Source organism: Pyrgilauda ruficollis, unplaced genomic scaffold (genome assembly GCF_017590135.1).
Source record: "Pyrgilauda ruficollis isolate IOZ18807 unplaced genomic scaffold, ASM1759013v1 scaffold34, whole genome shotgun sequence".
Taxonomy (NCBI): domain Eukaryota; kingdom Metazoa; phylum Chordata; class Aves; order Passeriformes; family Passeridae; genus Pyrgilauda; species Pyrgilauda ruficollis.
This window is the reverse complement of record NW_024524822.1, coordinates 7,191,327-7,209,561: the sequence shown is the minus strand read 5'-3', so window position 1 is coordinate 7,209,561 and position 18,235 is coordinate 7,191,327. Positions and strand designations below refer to the sequence as shown.

The window sequence follows — 18,235 nt, the reverse complement described above, 5'->3', positions numbered from 1 at the left end:
AGGACTCTCTGCCTGCCTTGCTGGTACAGTGAACACAGATCCCCTTGGGCCCACAGGTCAAAATCAGCCCAAGGACCAGATTGAGGAGTGCTCAGACTGAAGCAGCAGATTCAGAGTCAGGGCACTGACTGGGATGTTTACAGCTCATACCCAGCTCTGTGTCTCTCCCTGCACTATTATTCACAAGTCAAAATGCTCTTGTCTGGTTTATCCTCCCTGTGTTGCTGCTCACCCTGTTCCTCTGCTGGTTTTGAGTTCAGTGGGTTCAGTGCAGGGTCTGTGTGCCTGCCTGCAGGATTGCTGAGCCAGCTCTGGAGCGAGGGTGCTCTGCTGGGTTCAGTTCCTATCACTGGTTATTGCTGGCACAGTTGGGCGTTCCAGCCCAGATCAAGGCTCCATTGTGTGAGGTGCTGGATGTGGGAGATAAGGAGGAGCACTCTCATTCCTGACTATCTTACCGTTGAAATAAACAAGTGAAATGAAGGGGAGAGGGGGAATGATTATCCTCCTCTCACAGATGGGGTGAAGGTCTTCTGAGAGCTTCACAGTGTGCTGAACAACTTCAGAAATCCAAGCACTCAAGTCTTGCCCAAGGTCATGCAGGAAATGTGTAGCAGATCTTAAGTCTCAGTTTAAAGTTGCAGCCTTAAGATCAGTGTGTGTCCATGGTGACTGTTAGTTTTAAGATGGTGGGCCAGGAATTCTGCAGAGATCTGTGTTCTCTTCTCATCCAGCACAGAGATTCACTATCCCTGAATAATTTTTGTGTGGCTGTTCTGGGTTGCCTTCTCTGAGTGGATGTGCTATTCCAGGTGAAAAGGGGGGGAGAAATCTCTGCTTTGTAAGAAAATTAAATGTTTAAAAAATAGTTTGTGATGTACTTATTTTTATTATTCTGTAGCAGCACTGCAGGATGAGCTTCACATCCAGTTCCATGTTAGGCCCCTAATTGCAGGCAGGAATGCTTTCCCTGTGCAAGGAAATGTGTATGCAGCTATTTCTGGGAGATTGCCCCACACCTTCAAATTTCCTTTTGTGTTCTGTGCTGATGGGCTGGATTTAAACTGCTGCTGTGTCTCCATCACTTGAGACTGAGGAGCAACCTGCTGTGAGGACAAGGGTCTCTGCTCTTGTCTTTTTTATTTTTTTTATTTTTATTTTTTTTACTGAAAACCCTTTCTTGTGATGTCTAAGGCAGGAAGGAAGTGGATGCAGCAAATAACTTTAACCAGTAGAACCTGCATCCAACTGGAGTCTAATTCTTCCCTGTCCTTCCTCTCAGTTCTGTCTAGGGCTTCCTTAACAATTGCCAACACAAGAAACCTTCAGGTTCTTGCCTTCTCCAGGATTGCACTCTGTGAGGTTATTATAACCTGAAGATAAGTTCCAGCCTAATGCCTTGCTGGCTGGGAACACCCCTCTGCTTCCTGCAGGTGTCCCCTGGCTCTGTCCTCATTAGGAAGACAGATTCATCCCGTGTCCAAACTGAAATCCACCCTTAATCACAGCTCTTCTGGGCTGCTGCTCTCAGTGCCTCAAGGCTGTCTGGAAGACACAGAGGCACCTCTCTCCTCCTGACAATGCCCGGGGTTAGTGCTTTGCATGTCCCTCATTTGCTAAACAAAACAGCCCAGAGACCAGGATTTATTTTTCCCTAGCAATAAAGGGAGGGAGGTGTGAAGGGGACTGGGGAAGTACAGGATACAGAGCCGGCTCAAGGAGAGGCAAAAACAATCAGCTCTTTCTTCAGCCACAGAGATTAGTTGAGATTTTGCTTTTTGCTATCTGTTTCCTTGACTGACTGACCAGAATGTTTGTGAGAAAGGGGCTGTACCAGAGTGATCGGAACTGAAGAGGATTTGCATGTTTGGAGAGCAAGGCCAGCTGTGTTTGGAGTTGGTGACAGCCATGGCCTGCTCCTGACGGGTGCTGAGCATCCTTGGGTGCCCGTGGTGTAGATTCAGCAGCTCCAAGGATCAGGGTCTGCCCGTGGCTGGTGCTGTGCTGGGAGGGAAGAGGGGACAGTGGGGCTCTGCCATGTTTTTCCTTCAGGCTGCTGGCATCCATAGGCCTCTAGCAATGCCATGGCTTGGGCATTAGGAGATCTTGAAGTGGCAACTCATTACTCAAGTGGAAGAAACTGTAGTGTCTTAGTGGAAAACACTGCAAGTTAATTCCCTGTCCTCTCCTCCCTTTTGTCACCTCCTGTCTCTGGCTCGCTGGTGCCTTTGCCAGTGGTCCCCTGCACAGGCTGTGTCTCATACACTGCCTGTGCCTGTGGGTCAGCCTGGATCCCCTGCACTGCTCTGGCACAGCTGTGCTCTCCTGAGCTCTGCAGCAGCCATCCCAGTGTGCTCCTCCCCTCGCTGCCCATCCAGCCAAAGTTGTCCCTGGATCTCCTGGGATGGGCTCCCCAGGCTCCTCACAAGCACCAGGCTAAGTGTTAACAACTCCAGTTCTCTCCTGGCACTGCCTCCTCTGGTGTAGCTGCTCTTCAGGAATGTCTGGGCTCAGTAACCCACCCTGGAGTCCTGGGGAAATAGCAGACAGTGCTGAGGTGATGTGTGCTGTGTTTGGAGGGAGAAGCTGTAGGAGCACACAGGAGAGAAGATCCCAGCTGTCCATTGAAGATTATAGCTCCTCTGTACCTTGGAAATCAAGGACAGGAATGAAAATCTAATGGATACAGCAGCTCTTCTTCATGAGGCTCAGAAGAACCAGCTGTCTGGTTTGGTTTTATGAGTGGTCACAGGCACTCGTGCCAATTGATGTGTGCCAGCACTTGACTCCAAATGGTGAAAATTGGGAAGCTTTACATGAGTCAGGCACCCCTGCTGTCCCCAGGGAAGTCTGTGCTGGTGTGCCTCTGTGGTTTGGGGCTGGAGAGTTTTGGTCCTGAGCAGTCCAGATGCTGACACCCTCTTTGAATATTTCTGTTTGCAGATTAGTGGAGGACAAGGGGAATAACAAACACAGTTTGCATTTTGGGCAGTAATTTTAATAAGCTGAAATGGTTTTACCTTGAGCAAGACTTGTGCATCTCTGGGTGTTCACAGCTGTGTGTGGGGCTGGGGACCAGTTCCATCACAGGTTATGCACCTTCCCCAGAATGGCTCAGGAAAGGACAGCAGGGATTTTTGGGGGGCTTTGGCACTGTCTGTTGGACACACATTCCATGTACCTGCTGTGCCCTCCTGCTCTGCAGAGCTGGCTCTGGCTCCCTGGGGCTCTGCACCAGTCTGTCTCCAGGATGAAAGTCTCTCTAATGGGAGCCCTTTCTTGCATGTGAATTTCCATCTTTATCCCCACTCAAACCATAAAGAGCAATCCTAGACTCTTTCTCTTCTCCTTTTGCACCCCATCCCCACTGCCTGTGTCCCCAGAGTCAGGTGTGAGCCGTTCTTTAAATGAGTGTTTTGAACACAAAATACACTGTGTGAGCCCAGTTACTAAGAAGGAACAGATTTATCAGATAAATCCCAGCAGGCCTGTACATGTCACTGTCTGGTATAGTGCAATAAAAATATACATTAGAATAAGTATAAATACATATTTACAGTCTACAAGTAAAGCCAGGAGTACAGACTCTGGGTTTGAGCTTCCAGGTACATATTAATGACTTACAGCTTAGGCACAGCATAAAAGGGACAAGAACATTTTAGGTCCTAGGAGAATAACTTGGGATTTTACAGCAGTGGAACTGAGGGCAGTTCTCTCCTGGCAATACATGAATTTTCCACTTGGATCATTTTGTCTTTGCCCATGGTGGGCACTCCTTCATAAGCCTCTGGAGTGAAATGGCCACAGCCTGTTTCCAGGGTAATTCCCACTGGTGTCATTGTCCAAGGCCATGTGTTAAGGGATGCAGTTATGGAGTGAGCCATGTGCTGCTACAATGCCCCAATTAACTGAAAACACTTGTCTGTGTTATAATAATGTTATAATAATACTTTGTCCTTCCTGTTAAGAACTCAGGGGACTCCACAAACCTGAGTGAATGGCCCCACGCCACCAGGAGGGGTGGAAAAACAAAAGCCCAGTGCAGTGCCTTGCCAAAGGTTATAGAGAGAGAATTTGGCAGAGCTTGGAGGGGAACTGGTTCTTTACTTGCTTCAGTGCTTTGCTTCAACCCCTAGACCTGGCAAAAGCAGGAAATACCACTGCTGTCTTTGTATAACACTTGTGAGGTGCTTGCATGCTCTGCCAACATATACAGGCTCAGTCACTTCCTCCTTGAGGAGAGTGCCTGGCAAGCAGAAATCTGGCCCTTGACATTGATATCCAGGGTCACTCCTGCCCATGCAGTGACTCAGGGTTGCTCAGGACAGCTCTAAGCTGGCATGTCCAGCATGCAGGGAAATTTTGTGGGACATACCAGCCCCGATTCCAAGAGCAGCCAGACTCTCCCATGGCACCAAGACATGGGGATTATTAGCTTGTGCCTGGTGCTGTGGTGTGGTTCTTCCTGGAGCCTGCTTGAGATTTCTGCAGCATGGTGCATCTGAGGAATGTATTTAGAGACCCCTGTTATCTGCTAGGGATAGGAGCTGTTTCTTCAGTATTTTCCTCCCACTCCAAGCTAAAAATACAGCACAGTTAACTTGTCATTTGATCACAGTAAATGCTCTGCTGAAAGAAATGACTTTAAGGTGTCTGTTGGCAGAATTTATGGCCTGGGCAAGTCTCTGCAGAAGGCCTGTCCAGGTTGAACACAGCTGACTGAATGCAATCTATTTGCATGCCCTGGGCTTATCTTCCCAACCATCAGAGCAGAACACGGTTATAGCACCAGCTTTGTACAGATTGTTGCTGCCACCACCCCAGGAGTCCCCTCCTCCCTGCTGGGCAGCCTGATGAACTGGATTCTGCTCCTGGTGTAAAGCCAGAGTAACAGTGACCTTGGAGGAATTCCTCTGGATTTACACTTGAGCAGTGATGTCAGCTCTGGGCTGGTACCTGTTGCAATCAAAAAGCAAAAGCTCCCACAGGTTTCTTTGGGATGTGCAAGGCCCTGTGGTGCCAAACACCAAAGCCAGTGCACGACTTCGCCAGTCCCCAGGGGAACACAGGACACCATGGGAGCTTGATAAGCTGGGTGGAGGTGCTGGGGACAGTCTTGAAGCAAAGAGCCCTCACTTGAGGCTGTGCTGGGTCTCTCGGTGCCTGCGCAGATCCACCTTGCGCTGGAAGCCCTTGGCACAGAGCTCGCAGCTGAAGGGTTTGAAGCCCGTGTGTTTGCGGCTGTGGGTGATCAGGTTGGAGCTCTGGCTGAAGGCTTTGCCACACACCTGGCATTTGTGGGGCTTCTCCCCTGCAGGGAACAGAAAATGGTAAAAAAAAAAAAAAAATCACTTTAACAGATGAAGGAAGAGAGATAGAAATAAATGCATTTTAGCAGAGTCAGACTTGCTTGGGCATCAGGGTGCTGCCAGCCCAGCTCTGCTGGTGATGTGTCTGGATTGTGACCCAGCACCAGAGGGTGGGAAGAACTAGGGACAGTCCCCTCCAGCTGAGTGACCCATTCCCTGCATCCAGGGCTGGGTACAACCCCACATGCACCAGAGGCTGGCCAATAACCATCTCCATGTCAGACAGAGGTGCTTCAGCCTCCTGCTGTCTCACCCCACATGGAATAATGACTTTGCAGTGCCTCTGCACACTTATCCCCAGTGTAATACCTCTGTGCTTGGGGACTGTGTGTGTACATTGGCATGATGGGCTCTAATTTTGGTTTTCTCGTGGAATATTTGGTCTGTCACCTGTGTGGATGTACGTGTGCTTCTTCATGTCTGACTTCTGGTGGAAGCGCTTCCCGCAGTACTGGCAGGGGTAGGGCCGTGTGTCCGAGTGGATCAGCAGGTGAGTGGAGAGGGTGGAGGAACGTTTGAATGTCTTCCCACACATCTTGCACTCAAAGCTTCTTTCCTGTTGGGGAAGGAAAATCATGGGATGTCTGAGGCTGCAAGACATGTGACAGAGCTTGAAGAGTGATGAGAATTGTAGATTTGATAAGCAAATCTCCTTGGCTCGTGGACTGATAATGCTGGGTGCAGCACAAAGGGAATGCAGGGAGGCTTAATTATGGAAATGGATCACATCTTGTGATCCCAACTCCTGCATCCTTTAGCAGGAGGTGAGGCACAGAAGGGTGAGTAGCAATGATCCTCCCTTCCCTTCCAAGGAATTCTGAAGGGCAGACTGAGATTTGTGAGACCAAGAACTATGGTTTGTTTTCAGAGCTCCTGTCCTTGTCACTGTGTGCCACAGGAAAGGCATCATGTTTGTAACCTAGGAAGTGTCACTTCCTCTGTAATGGATTAAGCAAGAGCTGAGGTCCAGAGCTGGTTCTCTGGAACCATGCCACCCACCTGGGAGTGGATGTTGGTGTGCTGCTCCAGGCTCACAGCGTGCCCAAAGGTTTTGCCACACACTTCACAAGCAAAGGGACGGGTCCCGCTGTGAGACCTTCGGACATGGACCTCCAGTCCGTGGGGAGTGGAGAACACCTGCAAAACAAAATCCCTGTGATTTTTCTGACATGAGGTGGCTGCATCTCCATCTCTGTTTTTAATTCCTTCCCTTTATTCAATTCTCCCCTCTGTGAGAGCTCATGTGAACTGCAGCATTCCCACTGCCCTGTTCTCCTGACTGCAGGCCCCGCTCTGAGCCACACACTTTGGTGTGCCTGACTGAAGAATGGCTTTCATGCTTCACATGTGCCATAAAAATCCCTCCAGGCCCTCCCCATCCCAGAGGTTCTCATCCAACACACACCTTGTTGCACTTCACGCAGTGGAAGGTCTCCATGTCTGAGGAATAATGCAGGCTGTAATCCAGGGGGGGCTCGGTGCTGGGCAGGAGGTGGCTCCCATACAGGCTCACAGGGTGCTCCAGCAGGGCTGACTGCATGCTGGAAGACATCTGCTGGTAGCTGTATGGCATGTGGAAAGCATCCCAGGAAAAGCCAGCTTTGTAGAAGGTTGGGGTGCTTGCTGTGTTAGTGCAGTCCTTGATCTGCAGCCCTGGCATGGCCATCTCTGAGTTTGCAAAGGAGAGGGAGAGGTGAGTGTCACATCACTGCCATTGTTCAAAAGTTCCCCGTCTTGCCTGACCTCGGGAGTTGCAGTTGGTAAATTCTCCTTGATTCAAGTCCTGTTTCCCCAGGTAAAGTTCCCATCATGATTTTGATTTCAATCTGAGGAAATTTTATGGCAAAGAATGCCATGGAAATTTTATGGCTAAGGGAATATGAAGCCCCCTGCTAGCCCTCCTTGATGAGGTGTTTGAACAAGTATCCTGTGGGCACCTGCCTCGACCCACATAGCACAGAGCTGCATTAATGTGGGGAGGTTAATTCATTGGGAATAACAGCAAAATCCTTCATTCTTTCTGATGAAATACAGAATGCTCCTGATGAGCTCTGACTGTGGCAGGTTTGATCATTGATTTCAAAATAAGAATTCTCATTTACTGAAAATCTGGGCCCAGTTTTAAGGGCTCCATAACCAGCTCAGCCCTGATCTCTTTTGCTATTGGGGTTTTGGGTGGCCAACCTTGAGCTGAAGGGCCTGGCAGCATCCTGCTCAGGTACTGGACAGGGACACTCTCTTCTTTCAGTTCAGGTGGGTCCTTTTCTTGTTTTGGAACCACACATCCCAGGTCCTGTTTCTTGATGTCCTCTGGTGTCCTGTCTCCTGTGGCTGTAAAGAGCAGTGTCACACTTAGGTCACAGCTGTGTCACTCTTCTTGCTACAAGAAGAGTCTGTTTAGGTGAGTTTTGAACTCTTGTGTGAACTCCTGCCGGGACACAGCAGCCAATGCTCAATTCCCTGAGGAAGTGCAGAGTGATGCAATCAGCATTCAAGGTCTGCCCATTGCTGAGGGAGGGAAATTCCAAGCAGGATGAGATAGGCAAGGCAGAGGGGGCAGGATGAGCTGATAGGATCCTTGATACCTGATACAGTTAGAGAAAACCAACCCTAGAATTATGTCTGTAAGAATAATTTCCCTATTTAAAACCATTTCCATTTGTGTGGGAAACTAACAATCACTAACTTATTAACCTCCCCACCCTTCTCCTGAGAGAGCTGGGTATTGTTAACTTGGATTTATGGACAGGCCAGTAGGGAAGCAGACTGAGCCTTGTCTCCTCCTGCCCACACTCCCATTTATTTCTCCATGCTTGTCCCAGCCCTTAAAGACACCAACCAACCCTTGTTAAACTTTGTAGTAAAAATCTAAAATCACAGAGGTCCAGCATGTGTGTTCTTGCTGCTGGAGATGGGATAGATCTGCTGAAGGACAGTATTTATCTCTTGTCAAAACCTGCCACTGCACCAGAGACACAACAAATGGCTGAAGGATGATGGCAGGAATGGAAATTAAAATGTTACCTCCTTTCTTTTTTATCAAACTTATCTCAGGGCTAGACTCTAATTTTCTAGAACAAAGGGTAAACTGATCTCACATTTGAATAAAGAAAATTTGAATGCGCCTGAAGGAAGAAGATAATTACCCTGGCCCTGCCACTGCTTGGATGCTGCAGGAGAGCAGGAGCAGGAGCAGAGGGAGGACAGCAGGGATGGCAGAGCTGTGTTGGGTGGTGTTAACACCAGGAAGAGATGGTAAAACCCCGAGGTAGAGAAGATGCAGTCCAGAGGGAATGTGGGCAGTGAGCCCAGAGATGGAGGTGGCAGAGTTGTGAGTTTGTAGAACACTGACAACCCAGTACAAGCTCTTTTCCCAGCTATAAGTGGCCTGAAGTTGGTCATTTTTCCCAAATGTGACCAACTCCACAGAGCATCTTATAGCTCAAATCTCCCCAGCAACCCAGCAGAAAACAAGGAGAGGATCAGAGCGGATTTGGTGCAGGGAAAGGACACACAGTAAGGGATCAGCTTGCCCTTACACTGACATCCCTGTGTGGAAGCCCTTGGATGCTCTTTAGCTCACTCATCCTGCTCCCTTAGCGGCCTACTGAATGATTGATTGACCTTGGTGTGTTCCTACAAGGGGATGGATTGACTCACCAGTGAAGGCAGAGGGGACTGGAGCCCACGTGAGTACTGGCAGGTCATCTTCCACACAGCGGTGCTGGTGATAGGTGTGAGCCTTTTTGCTCTTCACCAGAAAGGAACGTGGCATCTTCCATTCACCTTCTGGGATGAAACACAGACAAACACCAGCTAAACCTCTGTGTCTTGGGGAGTAAATTCCCACTTGTTTCAGATTAAGTGCACTCTGTAAAAATCAAACTTCACAACCCATGCCAGGCTGAGGCAATGGATTACAGAAAAAGAAACAGGGACAGGCTTAACCTGAGATCTGTGTTACAGACCAAAACTGTCTGTGGCAGACACGTTGGAAGCCAGGACCTGTCTCTTGCAGTCCTGCTCTGACTGCAGGACAGGCTGCATTTCTGATCTTCTCCTCCCTGGCAGAACACAGAGGGAACCATGGGTTAGAGATCCCCACTGGAGAAAGTCTGAGTGTTTGTGCTGCACCTGGAAGGGCCCTGTCCCAAGCCATGGCCTGGGCTCTTCTGTGAAATTATTATATAAACAATGGTAGAAACAACACCAATAATAGGAGAGAGACAGGGAGATCCCTGCAGAATGATGTGTGGAGGGTTTCCCTCTTGCTTGAGTAGTTGGAGTTCTGTCTGACAAACGAGAGCAGAGGCAGAGCAGGAGGGCTGGGTGAGAAGTCACCTTTTGGACCCAACTCAAATATTACAGACCGTTGAAAAGGCGGGTTAGGGACAAACATAAAATGCTGAAATTTAATCATACCAAATTCTCTTGCAATGCATGTGTTATCTTTGCTACCCAGAACCCAGCCCACCCTGTGCCCACTCCCTGGGGCTGGTAACTGCTCTGATGGAGGCAGGGTGGCAACAGGGACAATGTTGTGTGCACTAATATCAGCTGGTGCCTTATTTGCATGTGTATTTGCATTTTCCCTTGTAATTGTTTGGGACAGAGGCACTAAAAACAAATCTTGCAATATTTCATTTGAAAAGTCAGCATTTAAGTCCTGGCTCTCTGTTGACTGGAAACTGTTATTAAGTTTTGTTCCTTCCTGAGAGCAGTTCAGTGGAACTTACTTATTTACTAAAAAGAAACCCCCAAAAATCCATAAAGTTTGCACCTGTTAAGCAGGAATGATATGAAATGTCTGTCCAAGGACAGAGCAGTCCTGAAATCCCAAACAGGCAGGGATGGAAAGGTCTGTTCCCCAGAGTTCAGAAGTGCCTGTACTGCCCCTTCAAGCTAAATATAATTACAGAGACCAGTGGTGTTTTGTTTAAAGGTCTGAGGGCCACATTTACAGTGCTGTGGGATTCCCACAGCCAGGTCTGATGGGGACAGGGGGATTGCCAGGGTGCCCCCCTTAGGATATGCTGCTGTCTTTGAAAATCTGGTCCAGGATTCCCACTGTTCCATCTATGATTTCAGGGATAACTCTTGCTGGTTCTAACCATTTTTTTTTGTGAAATGACTCACCTGTTTTTCTTCATCTTTTTCCAAGAAATTTACGTGTAGCTTGAGATGAATAATAGAAAGCTGAGGCCATAAGCAGACTTTTAATTTAATTTTAGAAAAAGGACGGAACAGCACTGAGGATGGACCATAAGCAGGCCCTTGAGGGAAGGGGCACTGAAGCACACATGGCTGCTTTTTGCTCTCCTGGAACTCTCTAATGAGGTTTATTCAAAGATCTGTAAAGAGTCCCTGCCCAGTGAAAAGCTGCAGGCACAGAAATAGCTGCACTCAAACACAGGGCTGCTCTGCAGTGGGTTATAACCCTTCAGCAGCTCTGCTCAGCCCGTGTCCCTGCCATTCCAGGGACTGCTGAGCTCTTGGTCAGTCCCAGCTGACCCAACCCTGCACTATACACCTGCCCCAAGCTAAGGTGCTGCCTCAAACCCCTCAAACCTGGAATTTCCACTTCTGTCACAGGGGTTTTCCCATGTGTTGGGGCAGCACTGTGTCCACAATGAGGGGTATCCACACCAGGAAACTTCAGGCATCAGATTCCTCTGCCTGAATTAACCAGCTCCTGGTTCTCCTGGGCTTCCTCCACAGTGGAGGAGGAGGAGGCTGTGGCAGTGGGTAACTGGAGGTGAGAGCCTGCATCCAGCTGTGCCTGCTGGAACAGCCACTCTCCCTGCCCTCAGGCTGGAGAATCCTGGAGAATCCTGTGGCAGCAGCTGGGCAGCTCAGCCAGGTAAATCACAGGACTGGAGATGGGTGGTTTAAGCAATCCAGCAAAGTTTTATGGCAGTGCCCATATGCCAAGTACAGACAGCACTAAGCACAGCCCCTCTTTCCCAGTGGTGCCTGAAAGCAGATGTCCATGAATAAAAAGAATCTTTCTGGATGTGTTTGCCCCAGCCTGTGTAAAAGTCAAATTTGGTCCAGTATCCTGAGTGCTGATAACGACTGAGCACAACCATCCTCAATGGACTGAACGTTGCAAAAGGAAGTCACCTTCCCCCACCCCATTTTACAGAAAAAAAAGGAACTGGGAGCCCAAAGCAGAGTTAATTAACAACTGCACTGGACTGGCTTTGTGATTCACACAACCAGGCTGGAGGAAAGCTACAAGCAGAGATTGTGGGAGGAAAAAGGACTGTTTTTCCTTGAAACTCCAGATTATCTGTAGCAAGAGATCAGCTGCTCCTAATGGCTCACAGGATTTCCCAGGAAAAGCAGTGCTGTGGACAATGGACCCTGCACCCTGCTACGTTTTAGAGTTATTGAAGCTTCTCACAGAATTTAGCTTCAATCTATTGCTGAAAATTAAACTTTTTTTGTTCATTTCAGCCTCTGTGGCAGCTGTTTCCACCTGGACTGGTAAGTGCACAAGGGAATTTATTGCTTGGGCAGGAGTGCCCATCCAAAATGGAAGTGTTCTGGCATTTTTATTAATTCAATATAGGACATAAAACCAGTAGGTGGCTAGAATTGGCATTCTTATTAGCCTGCCATTCATGCAGCTGTATAATAACATTCTAACGTGCCTTGAGGAAAAGACAGTGGGAGCCAAGGGGAAAAAAGCAGCTTCACCTGAAGCACCTTAGAAGGGTTTCTTTCACCAGTTATAAATTCCCCAGTCAGATCTGAAAGCAGATCCAGCATTTGCAAGTTCAAACTCAAAGTTCCTTCATCCTCAGCAAAGCTTTTGGATGATTTTGCAGAGTATCCCAGGTAAAACTCTAATGGGACACTGAAACATTGCAAATGGGCTTGGTTTTTAGTTTAGGCGTGGCTTCTGTCTCCAGGATCCTCAATTTACTGGATCCTGTGTTCCTCAGGAAGCCCTCACTCTCACTTCACTGCACAACAGCTCTCAGCTCCCAAACCCACAGGACTGGTCCTTGATGTAATTTAGAGGAAATTCACACTCTCAGTGAATTAGGTTATGAAGCCTTTGGTGGGGACAGGGTTTGCAGGATTGTGCCACACTGAACCCAATTTGCAGTGAAGGCTCCATTCTAAAGCTGACTTGCATTTTCCTCTAAATTCAAGTCATTCTGTTTTCAGATTTCCAAGGTTAATTGTAGAGACTAAAGGCTTTTTCCTGCTGCACTCAGTGAAACATTACATTTTAACTGCCATTACAAGGCTAGAACTCACTAGCAGTACATTACACCACATCCTCAGAAAGGTTGATGAGCATACAAAGTTTTAGGCTAAAAAGCACTTTTTCCTTTCCATTGTTTAATTTATATTATTTATATTTACATCTTAATATTGCCCTTTTCATGATTTTTTTTCCTTCTTTTTATTTTTTTTTTTTCTGGAAAAAGTGAAGCATCCAAAAATACAGAATAGTTTCTCTTTCAAAAGATTACATTTTAGAAGGAAAAAAGCGCAAAGTAGAACATGATGTGTCTGTGGTTTAAGAACCAAACCAAAATAAAATAAAATAAGAGGTTTTATAATTTTTAAATATAAAGTCAAATTTGAAAGAATTTCAGCTCTTTACAACAAAATTAATCATTTTTTTACTGGTCCACCCTTGCAAAATCGAATGTACTTTGGGCAAGTAACTTAAACACCACTTTTTTATTGGAAAAATGAACAGAACATTTTTAATTCTTGTGGTAAGACTGGATAAATGGACATTATGGCATGGGCAGCAAATTATGGTGGAAATCTTGTCAAAAAAGTTGAACAGAAATGCTGGTATAACTGCAACATCCAGAAAAAAAACATAATTAGACTGTAATTGCATCACTTGTTCTCTGGAAAGCTCACATAGCTCCCCATGATGTTGGGAATGCCACTGGTTTTAGGAAACTTTGCCTTAGGGTTTCATGGATGGAATTATGCAGTGCAAGCTCCCAAATTCCAGATCTCCTCAATGTACAGATGCAATTTCAGTGTGAACTTGCAAACCATTAATGTATTGAATCAATCTTGTGATATGAGAAGAGCCTATAAATAGCTAATTCCATATGCTAAAAAACTGTTAGATTAATCAGTCTATATTCAAAAAGGGTGGAAAAATAATAAAAGATTAATTCAAAGCAAAAATCCTGAATGGGAGAGGAATTGTCATCCACAAAAACTGGCACAGGTGATGGCAGAAGAGGTGTGCTGCTCTCTGAATGTTAAGGTCTGGCCCTATAAAAGAGCAATTAATTAAAAGGAAAAACACAGTTTGCCCTCTCCTCAATGGCAAAGTAAAATAATCCACAGCTCCTGCTGATGGAGCTGGCTGGGACACAGGTACCTGAGACCATTGTCACACCTCTTATATTTTGTTCTATTACCATTTTCATGTGTAAAAGTGAAGCACATGGCACATAATTTCAAAAGGTTCAATTCAAATGAGTCAGGTGAACTATTACCACAAAGAAGCCCTCAGGACAAGTGGCTTAGGCAATGGAATATATTACATATTTGCAGACACGAGCGAAGAAGAAGAAGAAGAAGGAGGAAAAAAGCTTAGAAAAACAGATCAGAAAAATAAGAAAACCAATGCAATTAAAAGTGTTTAAAAGAATAAATCAATCACCTGTTTGAGGGACTTTGCTTTACTGGATTTGCCTTGAAATCTCCCCAGACAAGCGAGACGTCGTCCTCTCTCGGGACTCCTCTTCCACTTTTTCACTTGGTCGCAGTCAGTTGAAATAGATACTTCTCCTTTTTTCTCGCTGTTTTTTTTTCCCCTGTTCCCCTCCCTGATTTTTCAATCAGATTATTTGTGTCAAAATCTGGCGGTGAAGAAACAGCCAATAAGAGGCAGAGCCCAGAAAGTATTTGCTTATCAAAACTTCCCAGGACTTTGACAACTTGAAGAGAATTCACGATGCCCAGCTCGAAGCCCTGGGGGCAGCACCCTTCACTTTTGGGGGCAGCTTTGCCTTCTGCAGGAATACTCCTCTGTCATATTGACAAAAAGCATGACACAGGAAATAATGTACTGAGCAGGCATTTGTTATTTTGTCTTTTCCTTCAAAAAAAAAATTATAAAAAGCCCTTAAGAAACCTGTATTTTTACAGACATTCATCCCCGCATCATATCTCTCACAAACAGACACACCATCTGTCTCACACACACACACACTCACATACTTGGGGCTCATAAACAAAACCATCAAGCACATGTGCACAGAATTATTTTATTCCAGAATGGATCTTTTATCTCTCCAATTTCCAAGGAAAAACGAATAAATACTTGCATGGTATAACCGAAGAAGATGCGTGTTAATCACCCTTCATTTTCCCAGGCATATGTGTGTGCAATCCACACATATTTCAGGCATTGCTCTATCTATATACAGCTGTATACAGGGTATAAATATAGATTTAAGAAAGCTCATTAAGCAAGCTCATTAACAACAGCTTTGCAAAAAGCTCTTCAAGTGCAATAATAAGAATTTGCACTTCTATCGCTTGCTTTCAAAAAAGGCATGAGAACGGGTTTGCAAATGTGAAATAATTGAGTGTCAAAGTAATGGCCCAGTGGAAGGAGGGAGGATGGAGCAGGGGCAGAGTGACTGTCCCCAGGTTGTCTCTAGCACAGCAGGGAACAGGAGCTGGAGAACAGATTTTTCTTTTAGAATCCTTGGGCATCACTCTCATTTGGAGACAAACAAGGAGAGCTGAAATCCCCAAATACTTGGGAGAGAGAGAAGGGGAGTAATTCCCTGATTCCACCTGTTCTCTAGTTATCCCAACCCTCCTGGCTGTGCAGGTGCACAGTGGCATGAGCTGTGTGTCCCTTCAGATGTGCCCTCCTGTGCTCACAGCTCTCTCTGTGCATGTGGAACTGAGAGTGCAGAGATGCCTTCCAAGGAATTCATCATTCCAGAGGTAAAGAAGCGTACAGCAGCTGTTGTGTGCTGAGTGCTGGACTGCCACCAGCAGGAAAACTCCTCTGGAGATGGGGTTTCCTACTCCCCACGAACTTCCCAATGCATTTCACTGCTTCCTACAGCTGCGTGGCTCTGCTGGGTCCCTTTTCCTGCTGCAGCCCAGGGTGGGGAACACCAGGAAGGAACAACCTTTGTTCTGCCCCGGGCTCAGCGGGAGGCTGGGGCTTCCCTGACAGAGCAGATCCAGGGACACCCGGGGCTGAGAGCTGAGGGATTCTGCACCAGCCGTGGCAGGGCCGGCTGTCCCCAAGGCTGTGGCAGCACAGGCACGGGTGCCAGCCGTGCCATTGCCCCATGGCACCGGCCGGGCTGTGCAATGGGACTGATGCAACTCGGAGATAGGAGCGTGGATTTCACCCGCATTGAGAAAGATTCAGATTTTGATCTTAACCCATCTGTCATAATACTGAGCATAATTAATTCTTTTTGTTTATAGAAGTGAACAATCCCTTTTCCCGCTCCCTCCTCCCCTCCATATTTATCTAGGCGAGTTTTGCATGAAAGAAACGTTCCCAAGGCATTGTGCTTGGGAGCTGATTTGCATCCTCTTAAACACATGCATTTGAGGGATTACATTTCCCGCTACAAAAACAAGCATTGTAACAGAATCCCAAAATGTACACTGCAGCTTCAGGGTTTCGTATGAAGACAGTTACAGGAACGAAACAAAACAGGACAATTACAAGCTGCTGAAAAGGACTGAGATGTAATTTTATGAAACATTGGAGCTGGCTTCTGCCAGCACCCCTGAGCACAGACTTCCCATTGATACAAAGTGCAAATGGCTGCAGAATGTGCTTCTTAAACTTTAGACAGTCCAAGTAAGTCAACCACACAAAAAAATCCCTAGAAAAGTAATGTCAAAACCTTTAAGGTTCCTTCCAGGCCACTCTAAGATTCTATGTTCAGTAAAACCCTCCCAGCCAGCTTTTCAGAGGTGCTGCCAGGAGGACTGTGGAAAAGGAGGATGCGTCCATCCCCAGTGTCAGTAACAGCTGCAGCAGCTCTTCTGCCTCCCCAGGTAGCCACGAGCTCACAAAGCCAGATGTAAGTGCAGACTGAGTGATCCCTGAGCTCACAGCACAGAAACTCTCATTCAGCACCAAGGTCACACACTGCAAAGCCTGAAGGGACACGGGGCACCGCTGGGCTTTCTCCAGCTCTCACCCACTCCTTCTCCCTTTATTTGATTTCAGGGATTCCTGTGGAGCAAAAAGCAGCAGGATGGGAGTGCAGTCAGCTTGGTTTATGTTCTACTATTCCCTGAATTTCTGTCTATGGCTTCTGCTCATCTCTCCACTGAAAGCACCATCAAGAGGTGACTTACACAAGCTGAATTATAAACCCAGAGAGCTGGAAGTGCATTTGGAGCTGGCAGAACCTTTGAGCTGACCCCGTGTGGTCATTCTTATTTTATGTTCTTCCTGTTGATATCATTTTCCCCGTCCTCTCTTGTTCAGGCTCAGCAGAGAAGGGAGAGCCACAGAGAGCTTATCTGAGCTCCCAGAGGCTTGTCCTGGCCCTGACCCACACAGGCCATGGGGGATGCAGAGAGCTCAGCTTGCACACAAGGACAGTTTAATTCTGTGTGCTGTGAGCGCTCACTACGTGTCACATGCTCCAGTGCACCCTAAGTAAATAGATTTTTAAATGTACAGCTCAGTAATAATAAACAGGTTAATTACAACATAACACGTCCCTTTTAGTGCAGTTGTTTCTCCTTTCAAATCCAGCAGCAAACCCCTGCTATAGAATCCATGTTTTCTTTGTCAATTTGACTGTTACAGCAATTAAGTCCCAGTAAAATAACACAACTAATTGCTTCCAGCTCTTTTCTGAAGCTCATCTTAATTTCCACTCTTTTCTGTGGCAGATTAAACAAACATGTCTTCTGCACATCAAGGAAAAAAAAACGACCATCACTCTGTCCAGACCATAATAAATATTAATTGCCAGGCACAAGGCAGGACTAGATTAAAAATATGCTGGCTCCAAGCAACTCTTATCTCATCATGAAGCAGGACAACCCATTGCAGGTGCAGCGGGCAGGAACTATCTCAGTCCTGCAGGGATCAGAGCTGAGAAACACAAAAACTGCTGCAGAAGTTAAAAATCAACCCATCCCTCTCGGATGGGGCTCTAATCTGCTTTTTTTTTCCCCCTTGCACCTCATTTCCACCATGCAAATTTAATGCCTGCGGTTCCTGCTGGGCTCTGGGGACAATTCGTGGAGACTCCAGAGTCAGACCAAGCACCTCGGTGTGTCCCTGGCAGAGCTGCTCCTCCTTGGAGGAGGAAAAGGAGATCCCACCAGCCTGGGGACTGAAATGCTGAGTTTTAAACCTGTTGCACGTGGCACACCAAGCCGAAGGCTGGAGATCCTTCCCCGTGGTGATTTCCTTTCTTCTCTCCTACCCCGCATTTTGCACAGGCAAAGATTGCCCTTTATCTGCAAGGATGGGGTGTTGGTGTCCTACGGTTGCTGCATTCTAGGGGGGGAAAGCAGAAAACAAAAACAGAGACAGAATCCTTGTGCACGGCTTGGATGACTAATTCCTCAGGGATCCAAAAACAGGACAAGGAAACAGGCTTTGCACGCTCATCAATTAAAATCAATGAGATTTGGGGCGCGTGCCCGGGGGTGCTGTCCGGGAGCCACCAGAGCCGTGTCCGCCAGCACCGCTCCGCATAGAACGGCACTTCCGAGACGCTTTTTTTATTTCCTTTCAGCACATCCCCGCACTTTGCGGAGATCTCCAGGTGAGACCCGAGAGACCGCAAAGACCCGAACCCCCTTTCCCGACCGAACCCGACCCCCGCCCGCCGCGTCCCCTCAGGGCCGGG

At 47.1% G+C, this 18,235-nt stretch overlaps 1 protein-coding gene across 1 annotated transcript; it reads right to left on the bottom strand.

Moving 5' to 3' along the window:
* Window positions 1-2,891: 2,891 nt before the first annotated feature.
* GFI1B (growth factor independent 1B transcriptional repressor) lies at window positions 2,892-14,182 on the bottom strand. Its single transcript, XM_041475142.1, has 7 exons — window positions 14,029-14,182; window positions 9,030-9,158; window positions 7,554-7,700; window positions 6,775-7,037; window positions 6,369-6,506; window positions 5,760-5,925; window positions 2,892-5,311 (listed from the first exon to the last, which is right to left on the bottom strand). The coding sequence occupies exons 2-7, from the start codon at window positions 9,142-9,144 to the stop codon at window positions 5,133-5,135; spliced, it is 1,008 nt and encodes a 335-aa protein (XP_041331076.1). The 5' UTR covers window positions 9,145-9,158; window positions 14,029-14,182; the 3' UTR covers window positions 2,892-5,132.
* Between the last annotated feature and the right edge of the window lie 4,053 nt (window positions 14,183-18,235).